The sequence below is a fragment of the Syngnathus floridae genome, chromosome 4 (assembly GCF_059516105.1).
Source record: "Syngnathus floridae isolate MCC-2025c chromosome 4, RoL_Sflo_1.0, whole genome shotgun sequence".
In the NCBI taxonomy this organism is placed as follows: domain Eukaryota; kingdom Metazoa; phylum Chordata; class Actinopteri; order Syngnathiformes; family Syngnathidae; genus Syngnathus; species Syngnathus floridae.
The window spans coordinates 17509003-17523790 of NC_142416.1; the positions used below are offsets into that span (position 1 = coordinate 17509003).

Below are 14788 nucleotides of genomic sequence, written 5' to 3' on the forward strand. Positions count from 1 at the left end.
CAAACATGTCAGCCTGTCGGAGAGTCAGAATCGGAGCAAAGATGCTGACGGTGCATTCGGGGAGGGGAGAGGACAGTAAATCAATGGGGGAGTCGGGTAGAATTCACACAGTGACATTTTGACAGCATCTGTTTCACCTGAGGGGCACTTTAACGGCTTTTTTCAAAGCACGGGTGGCCTTGCATTAAGCACAAACTGTACATGCAGATCCATACAGCAGCTTGTTTGGAAGGAGAGCAAAGGCCCATTAACACGTCACTCACTGAGGTGCATTTCTTCCAATAGGTTTAAGAATCGGCTCATATCGTGGCCAGGGGAATCGGTTTAGTCAACTGGCGAGAGAACAACAAGCAAGGTCTGCTGGTTCGATTTTTCCGCGGAACTTCCTATTAGTTGTACTCGGGAAATGTTATGGTGTTGTGGGCTAGCTAGCTGTTTTGGCTAATGTTAGCATTTAGCACATGGAGGAGCTTCAATTAGCAATATGATTCTTTCTTTACACCTAACTACTGATGTTTTTTTTAACATTTTTGGGATAAACTTGAAGACTAATATCCTCGTTTTGTATCAATGTATCATTAGCATTATTGCAAAAATCATTTATTCGATGATTGTTGGAACAATGTAAATAAAAAAAACGTCAATGTCCGTGCTAGAATTTTTTTTTTCCTTTTATTTCTTAAATATTTAAACTTCTACGCAAGTCCAATCCGGTTTATGCTAGCTCACATATAAGAACAAATGCTATTCAAAATGAATAGATGGCTACACGGGATTGTCAGTCCTTGTTTAGGTAATGGTCATGTGTCACGATGCCTCCATAAAGTACCTGAGGGTCATAATTCCTAACAGCGCACAACATAAATACAATCTAGTAATGACAAAGACACAATTTAATGAGTCAGCAATAAAAGCATACAGCCAGAACAATGCCTCAGCTTTATTACAAACGGCAAACCTGGCAGTGTTGTTAGTCCCGGTGTCTTCTCTCACAACAAGAGTTTTTAAGTGATACACTCGCCACCGCGCTAATCGCAAATCAATGCAACGGAAATAAGCATTCTACCCAGAGGCGAAAACATTTTCATCTACATTACTACGTAACCTCACACCCACACGAGCGTACACTTGAGCGTACGCTCGCCCTTTTAGATGCTTTTATTTTTATTTTTTTCAAAAAGCCTGAAGCTATATTTTCAAGTCAATACATTGCTCACCTGACCTCATCTTTTGTCAGGTGGTTGTGTTAACTTTTGGGAAGTTTTGGCTAAAGAAGTTAATAAAATAACGTGACATAAAAGAACAGTGCATCCGACACAGAAGAGGAACATGACGCAGTACGCGTGGAGAAAAGATCAGAGTTGAAAGTCAACAGAATAAATGTATGACCTTTACTCATCGATCCAGGTCTGCACTCATGAGCGTTTGAACCATACACTGTGCAGTGTCTACAATCCAACAAGGTGACCATCTATCATAAAACCCAGTTGGATGAAGCAAAAACAAAGCAACCATCTAAGAATTATGATTTAACTCCACCTTGAGTCGCATTCATACATAGAAAGAACATTTCAACAAAGATGGGCTGTTGACAAAGAGCCATGGATAGAAGAGCGAGCTTTACCGAACAGATGTGTTTGTCTCGCCAACGTTTTGTTTATTGCTTTGTTAGCGTCGCCCTTCCCGTGCTAACCAGCCGTCGTACTAAAAGCACATTTTCATCAGTCACTCACCGCTGCGCCGCCCTCCCCGCCTGCCTCGCTCGCACCGAGTCGATTGCTCCCGTTCTCGTTTGCATCGATAGGTTAAGAACTCTCTCCGATGATACGTGTGTGTGTGCGCGTGAAAAGTCAAGGGAGTGTGTGATAGATGCGAGCGTGGCAGGTAATTAAAAGTGTGATTAGTGGATAATTAAAAGAGGATTCTGTCTTTCGAATATTTAATGACGTTAGACAGGTGACACGTGCACACGCGGTCACATGCGTGCCCGTTTTGCAGGTGTTGTTTCGGGCCTTAATGGGGTCGTAATGATTTTGGAGACGGTGTAGGGATGCGGGCAGCGTCGAATGAAAGAAGATGGAGAGCGCTTGAGAAAGCGGGAGAAAAAAAAACATGGTAAGAATGAATCACCGTCGGCGCGGGTAAAACGGACACGCGCAAAGAAGCGTGCGCTTTTCTCTCGCTGACTTTGAGTGATGGCGTCAGACAGGAGCAGCTGCTCCCTGGCAGGTAGAAGTAGCTCAGCCACCAAATTACCAAAGCAGGATTCCACTTAAAAACCCAATTTTTTTTTTTTTACAAGAGTGACTTGGTGTTACCTTCACATGCTTTGTCTGTGTTTACAAACCTTTCAAAGTTTTGACAACGTTTTTCTATTGCAGCAAACGAACAGCGTTTCGAGAGTGAGGCTAAAAGCATTAGCATTATTCATCAAGCAGCTCGCGATTGTGTTTGGTGCGATGCTGTTGTCGAAGCGGCGTGTTTACACCTTGCATTTGCATCTGTTTTTCGACATCTGCATGTTTAATATCGGGGCCAAGGGGGCCAATTAAGAGCAAAGGCTGATCTAATCGGGCTTGTTATGATGAACACGTCTGTGTACTGTGGTATCTGTTTTTTTTGCTTCTTTGGATTTTAATGACATTAGGAGTGCATAGTAGTCGTGCTGCCTACATCTGAGAATAGAAAAAAATCTATACGGGAAGACACTTGCTGAATCTTTGCTAACCAAACAAACTGAAGGAAATGTGTTCCTTTATAACCCTTTAGAATTTGTTTCATTGAGACACATCGATGGTTTGGGCCAATCAGAAGAAGGCATTTTGGCCTTACAAAAATTGCATTTGTGCACTTTGGACCCATTTGGTTCTAATCAACCCATTAGTAATTAGCTCATACCTGGGCTGAAGTTATTTTACCTACAAAGTTTAAAGACTCAGGAAATCCAATTGGCCAAGTGTCCCAGAACAGAACGTTCAAACTTTTACTGAATTTAGAGATGGTAGTCACATCTGTGTCTCAGGGCATTTAAGGGATTCTTTGTTCTCGCTCTTCCGCTCTCCTCCCAGCTGAAGGTCCCTTGAGTGCACGAGGCAGAGTAAGCTACAGCCATCGGGGAGCGTCATTACGTACAGCCGCTGAGTCAATTGGCTCACCAATTCCTGCTTTTAAGAAAAGTTTTGTTTTCCCTCTGTTGTGTAACATTCAATATCAGCAAATTTGGAACAAACATCTCAGATGTACCCATCAGATATTTGATTTGATATGAATCTGAGTCATTTCATTTTTGAACAAGAGGACAGACAGTACTTGATACTAACTATAAAAATCGAGTACGACTCAGGAAATCGGCAAAAATATCGATCAATGTTTCTAAACGATACCAAACCGATAAAATATCAATATATTTGAAATTCACATAGTTGCTCAATGGCCAACCTCGATAACCCAGGAATTTATTTGCCTTTGTCTTTCGATCAGCCCTTGTCTAATCGCCTGACAAGCAATCTTGTAGCCCCGCCTCTTGACAGCAACGCTCCAGCTTGCCCATGACCCCAATCAAAATAACTGGATGGATCTTTTTCCACGTGGTTGCTCACCTCCACGTTCTCATATGGCCCAAGGCTGGCCCAAGAAGGAGCGTCAACACTGAGCAACAACAAATTGCTTTTGGCGTTGCAACCGATGAATATTCATGGCGTGACAGCAGGCCCTAAAGTGCTCTCTCCATCGTGTAATTCCTCCGCACTCCACGCAGACAATGAATAATATTACTTGAAAATGCAATTAAAGCAAGCCCTTGTTCCCTTCCTGACTTTGCCACATGTCGCTCCTGCACTCCCATCCAACATGAGGCAACAGCGGTAATATTAAACATTTAACAAGTCTTCTGATTTTCTTGGACTGCAAAATTCATGAAATGTAAGGTACAAGCGGAACAAATCGTATTTTCAAAGTGGATTACCATTCAGACCCGATATTTTGAAAACTTGTGGGTCAACGGACGAAGCGGCCTGTAGCATGTAAGAAAAAAAGATGCAATAATCCTATTAAAAAAATAAACACCTCTCTAACCTAATTATTATTATTATGTTTATTATTATTATTATAAATACGTCCTTTTGTCACTGGCTCTATTTGCAAAGTATGGCAATGACAACTCACCAAGAAGGTGAAAATAATAAATATAAAAGTGAGTTGTGTTTGTTTAGAAGAGAGAACTATATCCTTATCATAAGGCCCTCGACTATTGTTTCAGCTACCTGACTCTCACGCCCCTTTCTGAAGTGTCACAAAGGCGACATCGTTTTCTCCTCAGGCATGTCGGCGGGACGGCGTATAATAGGCGTAATTAAGGTGATTATATTTAGGTCATATTGCAAAAGCAAGAGAGTTAGGGCGGAGTGGAAGAATTTTTATCGACAGCTTTTTTCGACGCGAGATTGAACGGGGAATAACGGAGCAAGGGTGGAAAAATAAACATCTATTTAAAAAGATGAGAGGGATAATAAAAGCAGAAATGGACAAGTTTACAATAGAGAGCGTTTATTCGGGTCTTTGGCACCACATTAAGGGAGCAAAGGGAGTCATTCAATTATAGAGGAAAAAGATGGAGAAAGAAGAGGGAGCAAAGTCAAGTGAACAGTGAGGGGATGCTATAAAATCATCAAGATGAGGCAGACATCCAAAAGACATTTGGCTTCTCTTAGGGAAGGACATTTTAACCGATTATTCGACAACTGAGCCAAATTGTTTGTAGTCCGTGCGTCATATTTATTCTGATCGTACTGACAATGCCTTTGACTTCAAGTATACAATATGGGTCTTAAAAATTAAGCCGTGGTCTCTGCTCTCAAATGCTGTGGGAAAGTCCGCTAAATAATTCAATCGTACAACTCTCTTAGGAGAATCTAAGGCTTAAATTCATTCAAATCAAAATACAGTATGCATCAAAGAGTTGTCGCAATCCTTTCACACTGTTGTGGCGCTAATCATTAGCTAGCTTACAGGCTAACGGGCTTCCAGTGCCCCTCTCGGTTGTCACCTCCCTGCTAACAAATTTAAAATATGACACCTAGCAAGCTAACTAGCTAACACTACAATGGGTCAGAGCAATCATAACTAAAAACTATCCTTGTATTTTTATTTATTTTTTTTGCCATGCAACACTGATATTTTTTACAGTTCTTATTACAGCCATCAATTCTAAACAGACAGTAGAATGTCGAGCGAAAGCAAAGTCAGACCGGTGCGCCGGCTCTGTCTATTTATCTTTAATTTTCTTAACGTTGCCTGACTAAAAGCTCACATTAACACACGAGTGGAAAGTACCTTGAAAATGAAGATGTACTACATTGGCATTTTCGCCAAACAAGTCAGACAAGCCATTTTAGCCTTGCAGGAAAGAGGCTGTTCGGAGGAAGAACTAATGTAAGAGACATTAAGATAATTGAAACACAGCTGGCATAAAACCCGGCACGCCGGTAGTTTGTGATTAATGTAAAATTAGCTTTTTAAATGTGCTCGAAATGTTTGGAGAGGCTCTGATTTGGTTTTGGACTCCATTTATTAAATATGCATAACGCATGAGTCTGTTAACAATAAAAAAAGAAGGATGATACATAATGGAGCTGGATGAGAATGCTAAAATGAAAGTCTGACAATGATAATGCAGAATATACCTCCATAATAATTTCTGCCGCGAAAGGTTGAGACAGCCAAATAAATCCAGCGGGTGCATGACAGATGGATTCAAGCAGACGGCTTTGCAAAATACTCCAAACCGATCAAATGATACCTGCTGCAAGACTTATTAACACAAAAAAACAGAATCATATCCCGTAAACTCAGATGGCAAAGTAGATTGGCACTTGGTGGATTGCAGACATTCATCAAGGCCAAACAATTCCAATTGGAAGGCGTGACAAATTACACGCCTTTCAAGATTGAATTTGGCCTCTCATGCCAAATTTTGGCATCACGATTAAAGCATTATTTATTGACAAATTAGGCAAAGTGCATTTATTCTTTCTTGAAACCTGCCCCAACGGGGGAACGATAAGTTGCTTGGAAATAGTTCATCCATTTTCGGTTCACTTGTCCTCATTGTAGAGGACACCTGGGATTGGTTGCCAGCAGTCTTTGGTAATCCGTTAAGTCATCTTGTGTGTCAAGGCAATACTTTATTTTGATTATAAATGGCATATTTGGTAAGAATATTTGTTGCCTTCCTTATTATGCTATACTGTTATTTCCAAAATTCATGGTGGTGATTATCATTAATAACGTTTGGCAGTTGTGCTCGCATTGATCATCGCAGTTGGCACGCAAAACGCAAAAAAACTGAACTAAAATGACGCATTAGAAAAACCCTGAAAACTAAGACAAACAAAGTACAAATTAAAACTACTTTAAAAATCAAAACGAAACAAAACATTTTAGATTGGAGGTCATTTCGAGGTAAGTTCGACCTCGTGCGTGTCGTGTCGTTTATATTTTGAGCAAATGAAACAATGTTGTCCCTGCAGGTTTCCACTCAAATCTGAGAACGCCATTCATGACCGAAGCACAAAAGAAGCAAGAAAACATTTGGCATTTTTTGCAGACATATGCCCTCAAATCTTCAACCTGTTTCCCTAATCTCAAAAGTAACCAAATCGTATCACTGAGAAGAGAGTCACATACACTATTTAAATTCCTGCGGGCCCAGAGATTAAGTTCCAGACACAATGGATTGAGAAGAGCTTAAAGTCCGCACTCATTTCCTGTTTTCAAGTATGCTGTCACTATGAAACGACTGTAGCTGCCGTGAGAACGTGGAACGGCCGATTGTATTTACGATACGGAGCCGATACTTTGTTCCGATCTCTCCGTAATTCCGCTCTCAAAGTTCAGCTACCGAGAAAAATGCTTCTGTTCGGGGTTCGGACCTCTTTGGTGTGCGTAATGGAAAGCGGGGTAATGAATTGTCTCCCCGCCTCTGTTAAAGCGGCGTGTGACAAATGAAAATAAATGAATGTCAAAACACACGTACGCATTTTTACAGCATACGGCCTCCCTGCTGAAAACAAAAAGTCCTGTTCCTGCCATGCTCTTGCATAGATCACTGGGTTTATTTGATCATCATCATCAGGAGGGTTCTAATTTTGCACACCTTGGCTTTGTATTTCGGCGTCTCTTCATCACATTCACTTCACGTCCATCTGCCACAAGCCTCAAAGCTAATTAAAGGCAACGACTCGCCCCTCGCTGCCCAGGGCTGCGGGGGTCACCGCTAAAATATACATCGGCGCGGGGTCGGCGGTATCGAAATTATTTTGAGCTCCGACAGCTGTGACTAAAGATTGTGAGGTATAAATATTTTTTTACGATACCGCATGTTAATATTTTACATCAAATAGTTGAAACACATTTTCCCATCCAATTGTTGGATGTTGTCAGCCCCCTGCTGGACGCAGAAGAATCGACTGACTCAAAACGATACCTCAAACGAAAATAGCAAGCGTCAAAGGAGAATGCTACTTCAGATGAACAACACGACTGAGCAGCTGTGATGTCATTTTTAGTCGACAACAAGTGACAAAATGGCCGCCCCGAGACCGGCTGGATTTTGATACGCAATTCATAGCTACGATTACTTCCACAGAAGTGAGCCTCTAGTTCAAGTTTATTTCCAAAATTGAATATTTTGTATTCAACATACTAAAATATTTTTTTTGTTTTGGTTTTTAGTGTTTGTCCTTTCTTTGCTATTAGCCAGTTTTGTTGTTCTGTTTTCATGATCTGCTTTTTGTTAGTGTACTCGGTGTTCTCATACAAGCGTGAATGATAATAAGTTAATTAAGTTAATTTCTTTCGTATCTTTCTCCCGACTCGAAGAAGTACCTGCATGTGCGTGCACATGTGCAAGAACACAGAGCGAGGTTTTGAGGGCAGACGCCTGGACATAAAGTGCAAGCTGTGCGCGAGGGCTGAAAAGACAGCGAGATGGAGCGCATCACGGATCAATAAACATCATAAACGACATCATCAGCTTGGCCACCGCCGAGATAGCCAACCGCCAGGCGCCATCTGGCCTCGTCTCACCGGACCCCGGAATCGGCCAGCGTCACCTCACCCCCACACACACACGTCGTCAGCAAGCTCACAATCTACGCACGGCTGCTCGCTGAGATCTTTCCGGCCAGGTATATGTAATTGAGATAAGTCTTTGGAGACAGATTGTCTCGGTGTGTGTCTTGACCGAGGAACAGACGTTTACGGCTTCTCCGACGGTAGATCCTCCGATGCCGTAATGACCGTAAAAGAGACGGAGAATGCAAGTGCAGCGAGGGAACGTGGCGGTATAAAGAATAATTTGGAGGCAGGGAAAAAAAAAATGAGATGCGGAGGGGTGGGGTGGTGGGGGGGACGTGTCTTGTCGAGACAAGAGGGGAGCTGTGAAGAAAGGTGCAAATTAGTCTTATGAAGGTTCAAAGGAAGTGCCACGCTCGAGTCTTCAAACAGCGTTTGTGAACGTGTGTGAGTGCATGTGTGGGCGGCAAGCCAATCAGGGAAATTTCATTTCAAGATGAAGAAATAAAGGTTTCTGTCCGGATTATTCGATGCTTGAAAAGGCGGCGGGATAGAGTGTCTTGGAAGGAAAATGAGATTCTGACATATGTGTCAAACTAATCAAACGGCAGAAATGTTGCCAACATCACACGGCATGAGTTGATTTCACACAACCGCATGGAAACAATAGTTGGATGATGGAGAAGATCTTCTTCCTTGATTGATTGCTCAACCAATAAATAAATTGTCCACAACATGCGGATTAGCGGTTAGCCTGTCTGCTGAACAAAAGGGGTCCAAGGGTTGACCCTTGCGGGACACCGCCCGGCAAGGCCTGAGCAGTTCCCGCGTCCTGCAGATCTTACCTTAAGCTACCCCTATTGGCGAGAACAATGGCGGCAAGAAAAGAAAAACTACCATGGAATCAATCGAGGTTTCTAATTGCCTTTCCTTGCTATCTTGTCCGTCATTTGCTCAGCAGGAGGTAAAATTGATTTGCAATCGTTACAGCTTTCTAACCCTACAGGTTGATATTTTAAAATAGCGGCTACTTGGAGCTACAATGTGATGATTATGTTTTTTTTGGCAAGGTGTTTGACCAGTTTTCACACTGTTTTTCAGATGATATTGTCAAGGACACAGGTTATGGGGGAATGGAATGCATTTTGCTCTCTCTATTAAGTACAAAGTGCTTCAGAGGCAACCTGAGCGGCATTAACTGTAGCTTCCTATTTCCAGGGCTGCTGGCAAGCTTTTTTTTTTTAACGATAAATACACATTTCATATTGCACCAAATGTTATTCCAGCGAGAGACGCTTTTCAGAAATGAATAACTGAAGGAAAGACTGTATCTAATTTATACTAGACGGACATCTAACTGTCCATTACGCGATGCAAAAATGGGTGAAAATATGGAGACGCTGCAACATTTGGCTTACATTCCTCGAGGAACGCTTTCAGTGGAGATTCTGTGACGTCAAGCATGACCCTCTTTGCGAAGGATGGGAGGTGTTGGATGGTTAACAAGATCTTCCAAACCTCATACAAGCATTACCGATTTTCGGTAAATGTTGAAGGGTCACATACTGAGTTTGTTTCCCATCAACCGATTGCGATCTTTAATTTAAGAATCGTATATTTGTAACAATGCTCATTTCTCACCAGAATGCTATGAAATTAATCTATTGTGCCTTGTAAAAATTAAACGGTGTGGAATTTTGACACAGACAAAGTGAACAAAATGTCGCAAGGACTTTTGTGAAAATTTCGTCCTCTATTTGGGATTTATTCAGTAATCAATACATATTCAAATCGAATCTCTTTACGAATGCTATTGATGCAAGAGCACGTTTCTTTTCATCAACGCTAAAAGTTAAACTTAATGAAAAGAGGATCATATTATAATTGAAATAATAATTGTTCTTTTATAACGCGAGGTAAAATATCTTCCCTTGGATCGGTTGAAATGATAAAAATGAGTTTATTCCTTAATGACCCCGTTGAGCATTTGGGAAGTGCCATTAGAGGAGTGAAAAAGCAGCAGACTGACCATTTACGTGCACAGAGAGGCCACAGACAATCTCATTCCATAGCACGCCCGGGAGCAGTTAGTGCTCTTAATGGTTAGTTATGCTGGCAGGCCACACACATCTTCGCATATTTCACCCAACAAAATATTCCAATTGCACATTTGTATCATTTCGGCCAACACATGAATCTATTGAGCTTCACTGTGAGTGGAAAAGTGTCAAAAATGTGGTCAACTAGTCAACAGACTCACCTGCTTCAAGTGAAAATCCACAATATATGATTAAAACAAATTTATTTTACTCACATTCGGTGGTTGGGAATAATCTTGTGTCCATCTTTGTACCAAGTTGCCAAGGGCTGAGGAAAGGATGCCAAGGGAGGCGGGCTGAGGATGGCAGCCTGGCCTTGGCTCACTGTCGTTCTCTGCTCTTGGCCTGAGAACCTCCCCATGACTAGAGGAAACAGGAGGTTGTGTGACACACCAAACCACCGATACTCTTTCTCGAACTAGCAGATGATTTTTTTTTCTACTCACAGGCCACTTGCACCTCTGTTCTTCCGTGTATGATGGCGCCCATCCTGTTCCTCACAGTGCATTGATACAATCCGGCGTCTGTCCTCTGCAGCGACGGCACAAATAACCTACAAATGACATGAGGGACAAAACAGATTTTAAAAAATGTGGAATGACCTTTCATATCATGTGATTCCCCACTTGTTATCCATTTTCCACATATACAAAAAACAATCTCTATAAAAATATCTGAAAATGAATAACAAAATAAATAAATGTAATAAAGTAAATATTATACAATACTCTCTAGTACAGTCACCCTCTCATCTGTACATTTTTTTTGTGTGTCAATAAATGTACATGAAACCATTTAAGTGCATATGCTATTATTGGAACATTAAACAACTACAAAACACTAAAATATAAAACAGTAAAAAATCTTGAATCTTGAATTAAATTGTTTCAAACATGTAAATACTTCATTAAAAGTATAAATAACATACAAAGAACTTTGTATAATTGTTGAAAATATAAAGTTTAAACGTGTGTGCGTGTAACATGTTCGCAAGATGTACCGGTCAGGCGGAAATATGCTAATTCGCGATCGTGCTAACACGCAAAAACTATTGTGTTTCAATAAATGTAAATGAAACCATTTAAGTGCATATTCTATTATTAGAACATTAAATAATTGTTTCAAACACGTAAATACTACATTAAAAGTATAAATGACATACAGAGAACTTTGTATAAGTATTGTAAATATAAAATTTATACGTGTGCGCGTGTAACATGTTAGCAAGAAGTACTGGGCATGCTAACAAGTTAGCGGGAAAGATGCTAATTCGCTATCGTGGTAACACGCGAAAAAGGACCTCTAAACGAATGTAAACGAACATTTGGAGCAAAACTACATTGTCCGAAAGGTTAGACACATATTAATTATATTATATTATTAATATATTATATTATTAATTTCTCTTGTTAGGAGACCCACTTACATCATCAATGACTCTTGCAGCACTGTAATCGACAGGAAGTAGTATGGCCTGAAAACGGCCTTCAAAATAAAGCACTGCTGAATAACATAAATACCATTGGAGAATTCTTAACACATACTGTATATATGTTTTTAGAACAACTTTTATCATTATAATTTTTTATAACAATGTACAAGTGTATATACTATAAATATGTTTTAAAACTCTTATTATTACAACAATTTTTCTATAACAAGGTACAACACTAAGTATGTTTTGAGAACTCTTATTATTATAATTTTCTTTTTATAAAAAGGTACAAGTGTACGCACCGCAATTGTGTGGGCACTCCTTGCCTTCTGCTGGCATGTGGGCAAGTTTCGTGCCATAATTCTTCAATTTATAAATTTTATTTTGACTTTTAATTTTTTGTTTTTTAATTTAGAAAAAATATCCACGATGTAGTGAGCGCGGGATTACTGCAGTGAGTTTTATGAGTTCCTCAGAAAGAAAACATATTTCCATTGTCGTTCTGAAAATTATTTTTTTCTGGGCACTCTTACATTGGCTCAGCACCTGCATGTTTATTTCACTGTATCCAGTTTTGTTTTTCTTCTTTTTTTTCCTGAGAGGTTATTAATGTATTAATGGGTTTTAAATGGACAGGGATTCCCTAATGGCAATCTTGGCGTAGGATCTAGGTTGCTGCCACACTGGACAAACTCTCTAATGCAAATACACACACACACACAAAACTGGACATCGCTTAGGGGCTCATTATGAATAATAGGCCGGCCAAGTACTTAACTCGCAGGCTGTCAGTGTATGATGCCAACTTGTGCCAACAACACACATAGTGTCCAATGTGCATTGTTTGCACGCCGGCGTCATTTTTGAAAGGCTCGTATAATTCCGTTTAATCAAGAGTAGCACATAGCGTAATGTAACATGGTAGCGCTCCCTTTCTGGCTGTCATTACATTTTATTAGACCGATACGGTGGCAGTGGCGGCGGCGGCAGGGCTGTCATTGCAGTTTTTAAGCACCCGGCAAGTTTAGCTGGGAGATATCTCACTGGACTCAAAGTTCAGTGTTGACAGTTGCCAATCAATACAATCATTTTGGTGACACAGTCGCTGCTTGGCTTGCAGGGCTCAATTCTCTGGATGATTTAGGACGGGTTCAATCAGCTTTTACTCGCGGAGGCGGCTTGCAATCGACCTGGCTGCCCTTGTTGCCGGGTGGGCTCAACGATGATTCGACAAGCACAATTTTAGAAGAGAGCAAAGTGAAGAGTGGGAATAATTTTTCTTTTTTTTTTTTTTAATTCAGTCTTTAATAAAGACAAGAAAGAGAGGAAGAAAACAATATTACCGTGTCTAATAAAACAGAATTGAACTTAAAAAACATTTAATCAGGAAATATTAAAAATTTTTGTATTGTTATTTTTTTAGGTGTTATTAAAGGTTTAGTGTGAAAAAAAAAATTGACCACTTAAATATTTTCTTGCCCGGGAATATTTTAAATTGCACAATTTCAAACAACAATGACAATTTAAAATTGGTCAGTCTGAATAGAAATTCTGAAGATGTTGCTTTTAGCTGTCTTTGAACAACCGGAGGTAAAACGCACTCATAAAAAAAAATAATAAAAAAAAAATCCTGCAGCTTTTCCGTCCTCCCTGGTGTTTGTCCTCACATCAGACGTGTAATAAATTTTGACAGCAGCGCAAATACGACACACACAGCGCCCTGCCAATCTGCCGTGTTGCCGACCTCATCAAACTACAGCTGCCGAAATGTTGAGAGCGGTCCAACGCGTTACACAACACCTCCTGCTTCCTCACCCGAGTAGATCGGCTCTCCCAAGTTTATCGCTATTTTAAACGATGACAAAAAAGTACTTGATTCTGTCAGCTTTGGCTCTCACTACACAAAACACGGGACAAGGAGAAAGACAGAATTGTGGAATGGTGTATTTCTAAATGTTGGGCTGCAATTATGAGACGTTTTTGGGATTCGATAAAAACTGACAGAAACGTTTTGGACCTCATTAGCCCGACGAGAGCGAGGCGGCCAGTTGGCGGCAGCTGACCTGTACTGCGGCGTCCAGTCGGTGATGTTGCTGCTGTTGAGAGACCAGCGGTACTGCAGCGGCCAACTGCCTCCAGCCAAGCAGGTCAGCACCAGTCTGTTTCCCTCCAGCACCACTTGTTGCTCCAGGCCGACCCCTCGCAGGTAGGGCGCCACCTCTGACGGACACAAAGAGAAGTAATATTTGGATTAGAGCAAAGTTGAACGTGCTACGGAAAGCCATGAGGCCGCAGGTGCATATTAGTCAACAGCACATGAAGGTGCAAAATCACAGGATTCATCCAAAGTGTGACAAACTGTCACTTGCGATTCCAATAAATGTATGAATTCCCGCAATGGGCAGACATAAACATAAAATGATTCACTCTGGAGCGTCTAACTGTCCAAAATTATATTACTTTTTTGGTTGACTGCAACTTGGGCTGAAATGGATGACTGATTTTTTGAGACGGAAAAATTTCAAGCATTTATTTTAGACAAAAAGACAAAAACAAAGTCTGGGGGGGGGAAAAGGTATGTAACTCGTGCAATTAATGGAAATTAAATTACAATTATTACACTCCACGATTATTTACAATCATTTACAATTATGCCCAAAAAAAAAAGATTATTCATATGCATTAATATCTAATGCACAATGTTTGTTGATACAATACTTTTGCATTGTTAGAAAAATGTTTGGTCCATTAACTTACATTATCATGTTTCTAAAAAATGTATCTTAATATTTTTTTACATTTTCTTGTTTGTACCAAACAATAAACAATCGTTTGATTTGACTAGTAATCGTGATTTCAATTTTTACCGTAATTGATATTTTTTCTAATATCAGCCCTACTACCTCCTGATCAAAATAATTGCCATAATCTTAAGTCACTTTTTGATCACCACCCGAGTTGATCTTTTTCCCAGCAGTAAGTAATTTGATACAGCAGGTGCTTTTAAGGTCAAAAGTGTTTCACTCTAAAGTCTCCTTCCTCATTCTAAGCAGCCCTCTCATTCAGCGTCCATTGCATTCGCTCCCACACTCCTTTTCCCAGTGGAGATCCCGGGGCCACATTTCCCTCCCTTCTCTCCATCTCGAGTTGCTCCTCTACTTTGGATTGATAGCTGCCTTCG

The 14788-nt window shown here is 40.5% G+C and overlaps 1 protein-coding gene and 1 long non-coding RNA gene across 3 annotated transcripts in view; one reads left to right on the forward strand and one right to left on the reverse strand.

The window, feature by feature from the left end:
- sdk1b (sidekick cell adhesion molecule 1b) overlaps positions 1 to 14788 on the reverse strand; it is a 138609-nt gene that overhangs the window by 74763 nt on the left and 49058 nt on the right. For both annotated transcript variants that reach the window (XM_088374446.1, XM_088374447.1), the window contains exons 2-4: positions 13671 to 13827; positions 10619 to 10725; positions 10388 to 10535 (exon numbers count right to left, since the gene is read on the reverse strand). In XM_088374446.1, the coding sequence (XP_088230572.1) occupies positions 10388 to 10535; positions 10619 to 10725; positions 13671 to 13827 (412 nt within the window). The remainder of the gene's footprint in view (positions 1 to 10387; positions 10536 to 10618; positions 10726 to 13670; positions 13828 to 14788) is intronic.
- LOC148399586 (uncharacterized) lies at positions 8054 to 10943 on the forward strand. Its single transcript, XR_015858127.1, has 3 exons — positions 8054 to 8186; positions 10431 to 10551; positions 10621 to 10943. It is a non-coding gene; the product is annotated as an uncharacterized LOC148399586 (long non-coding RNA).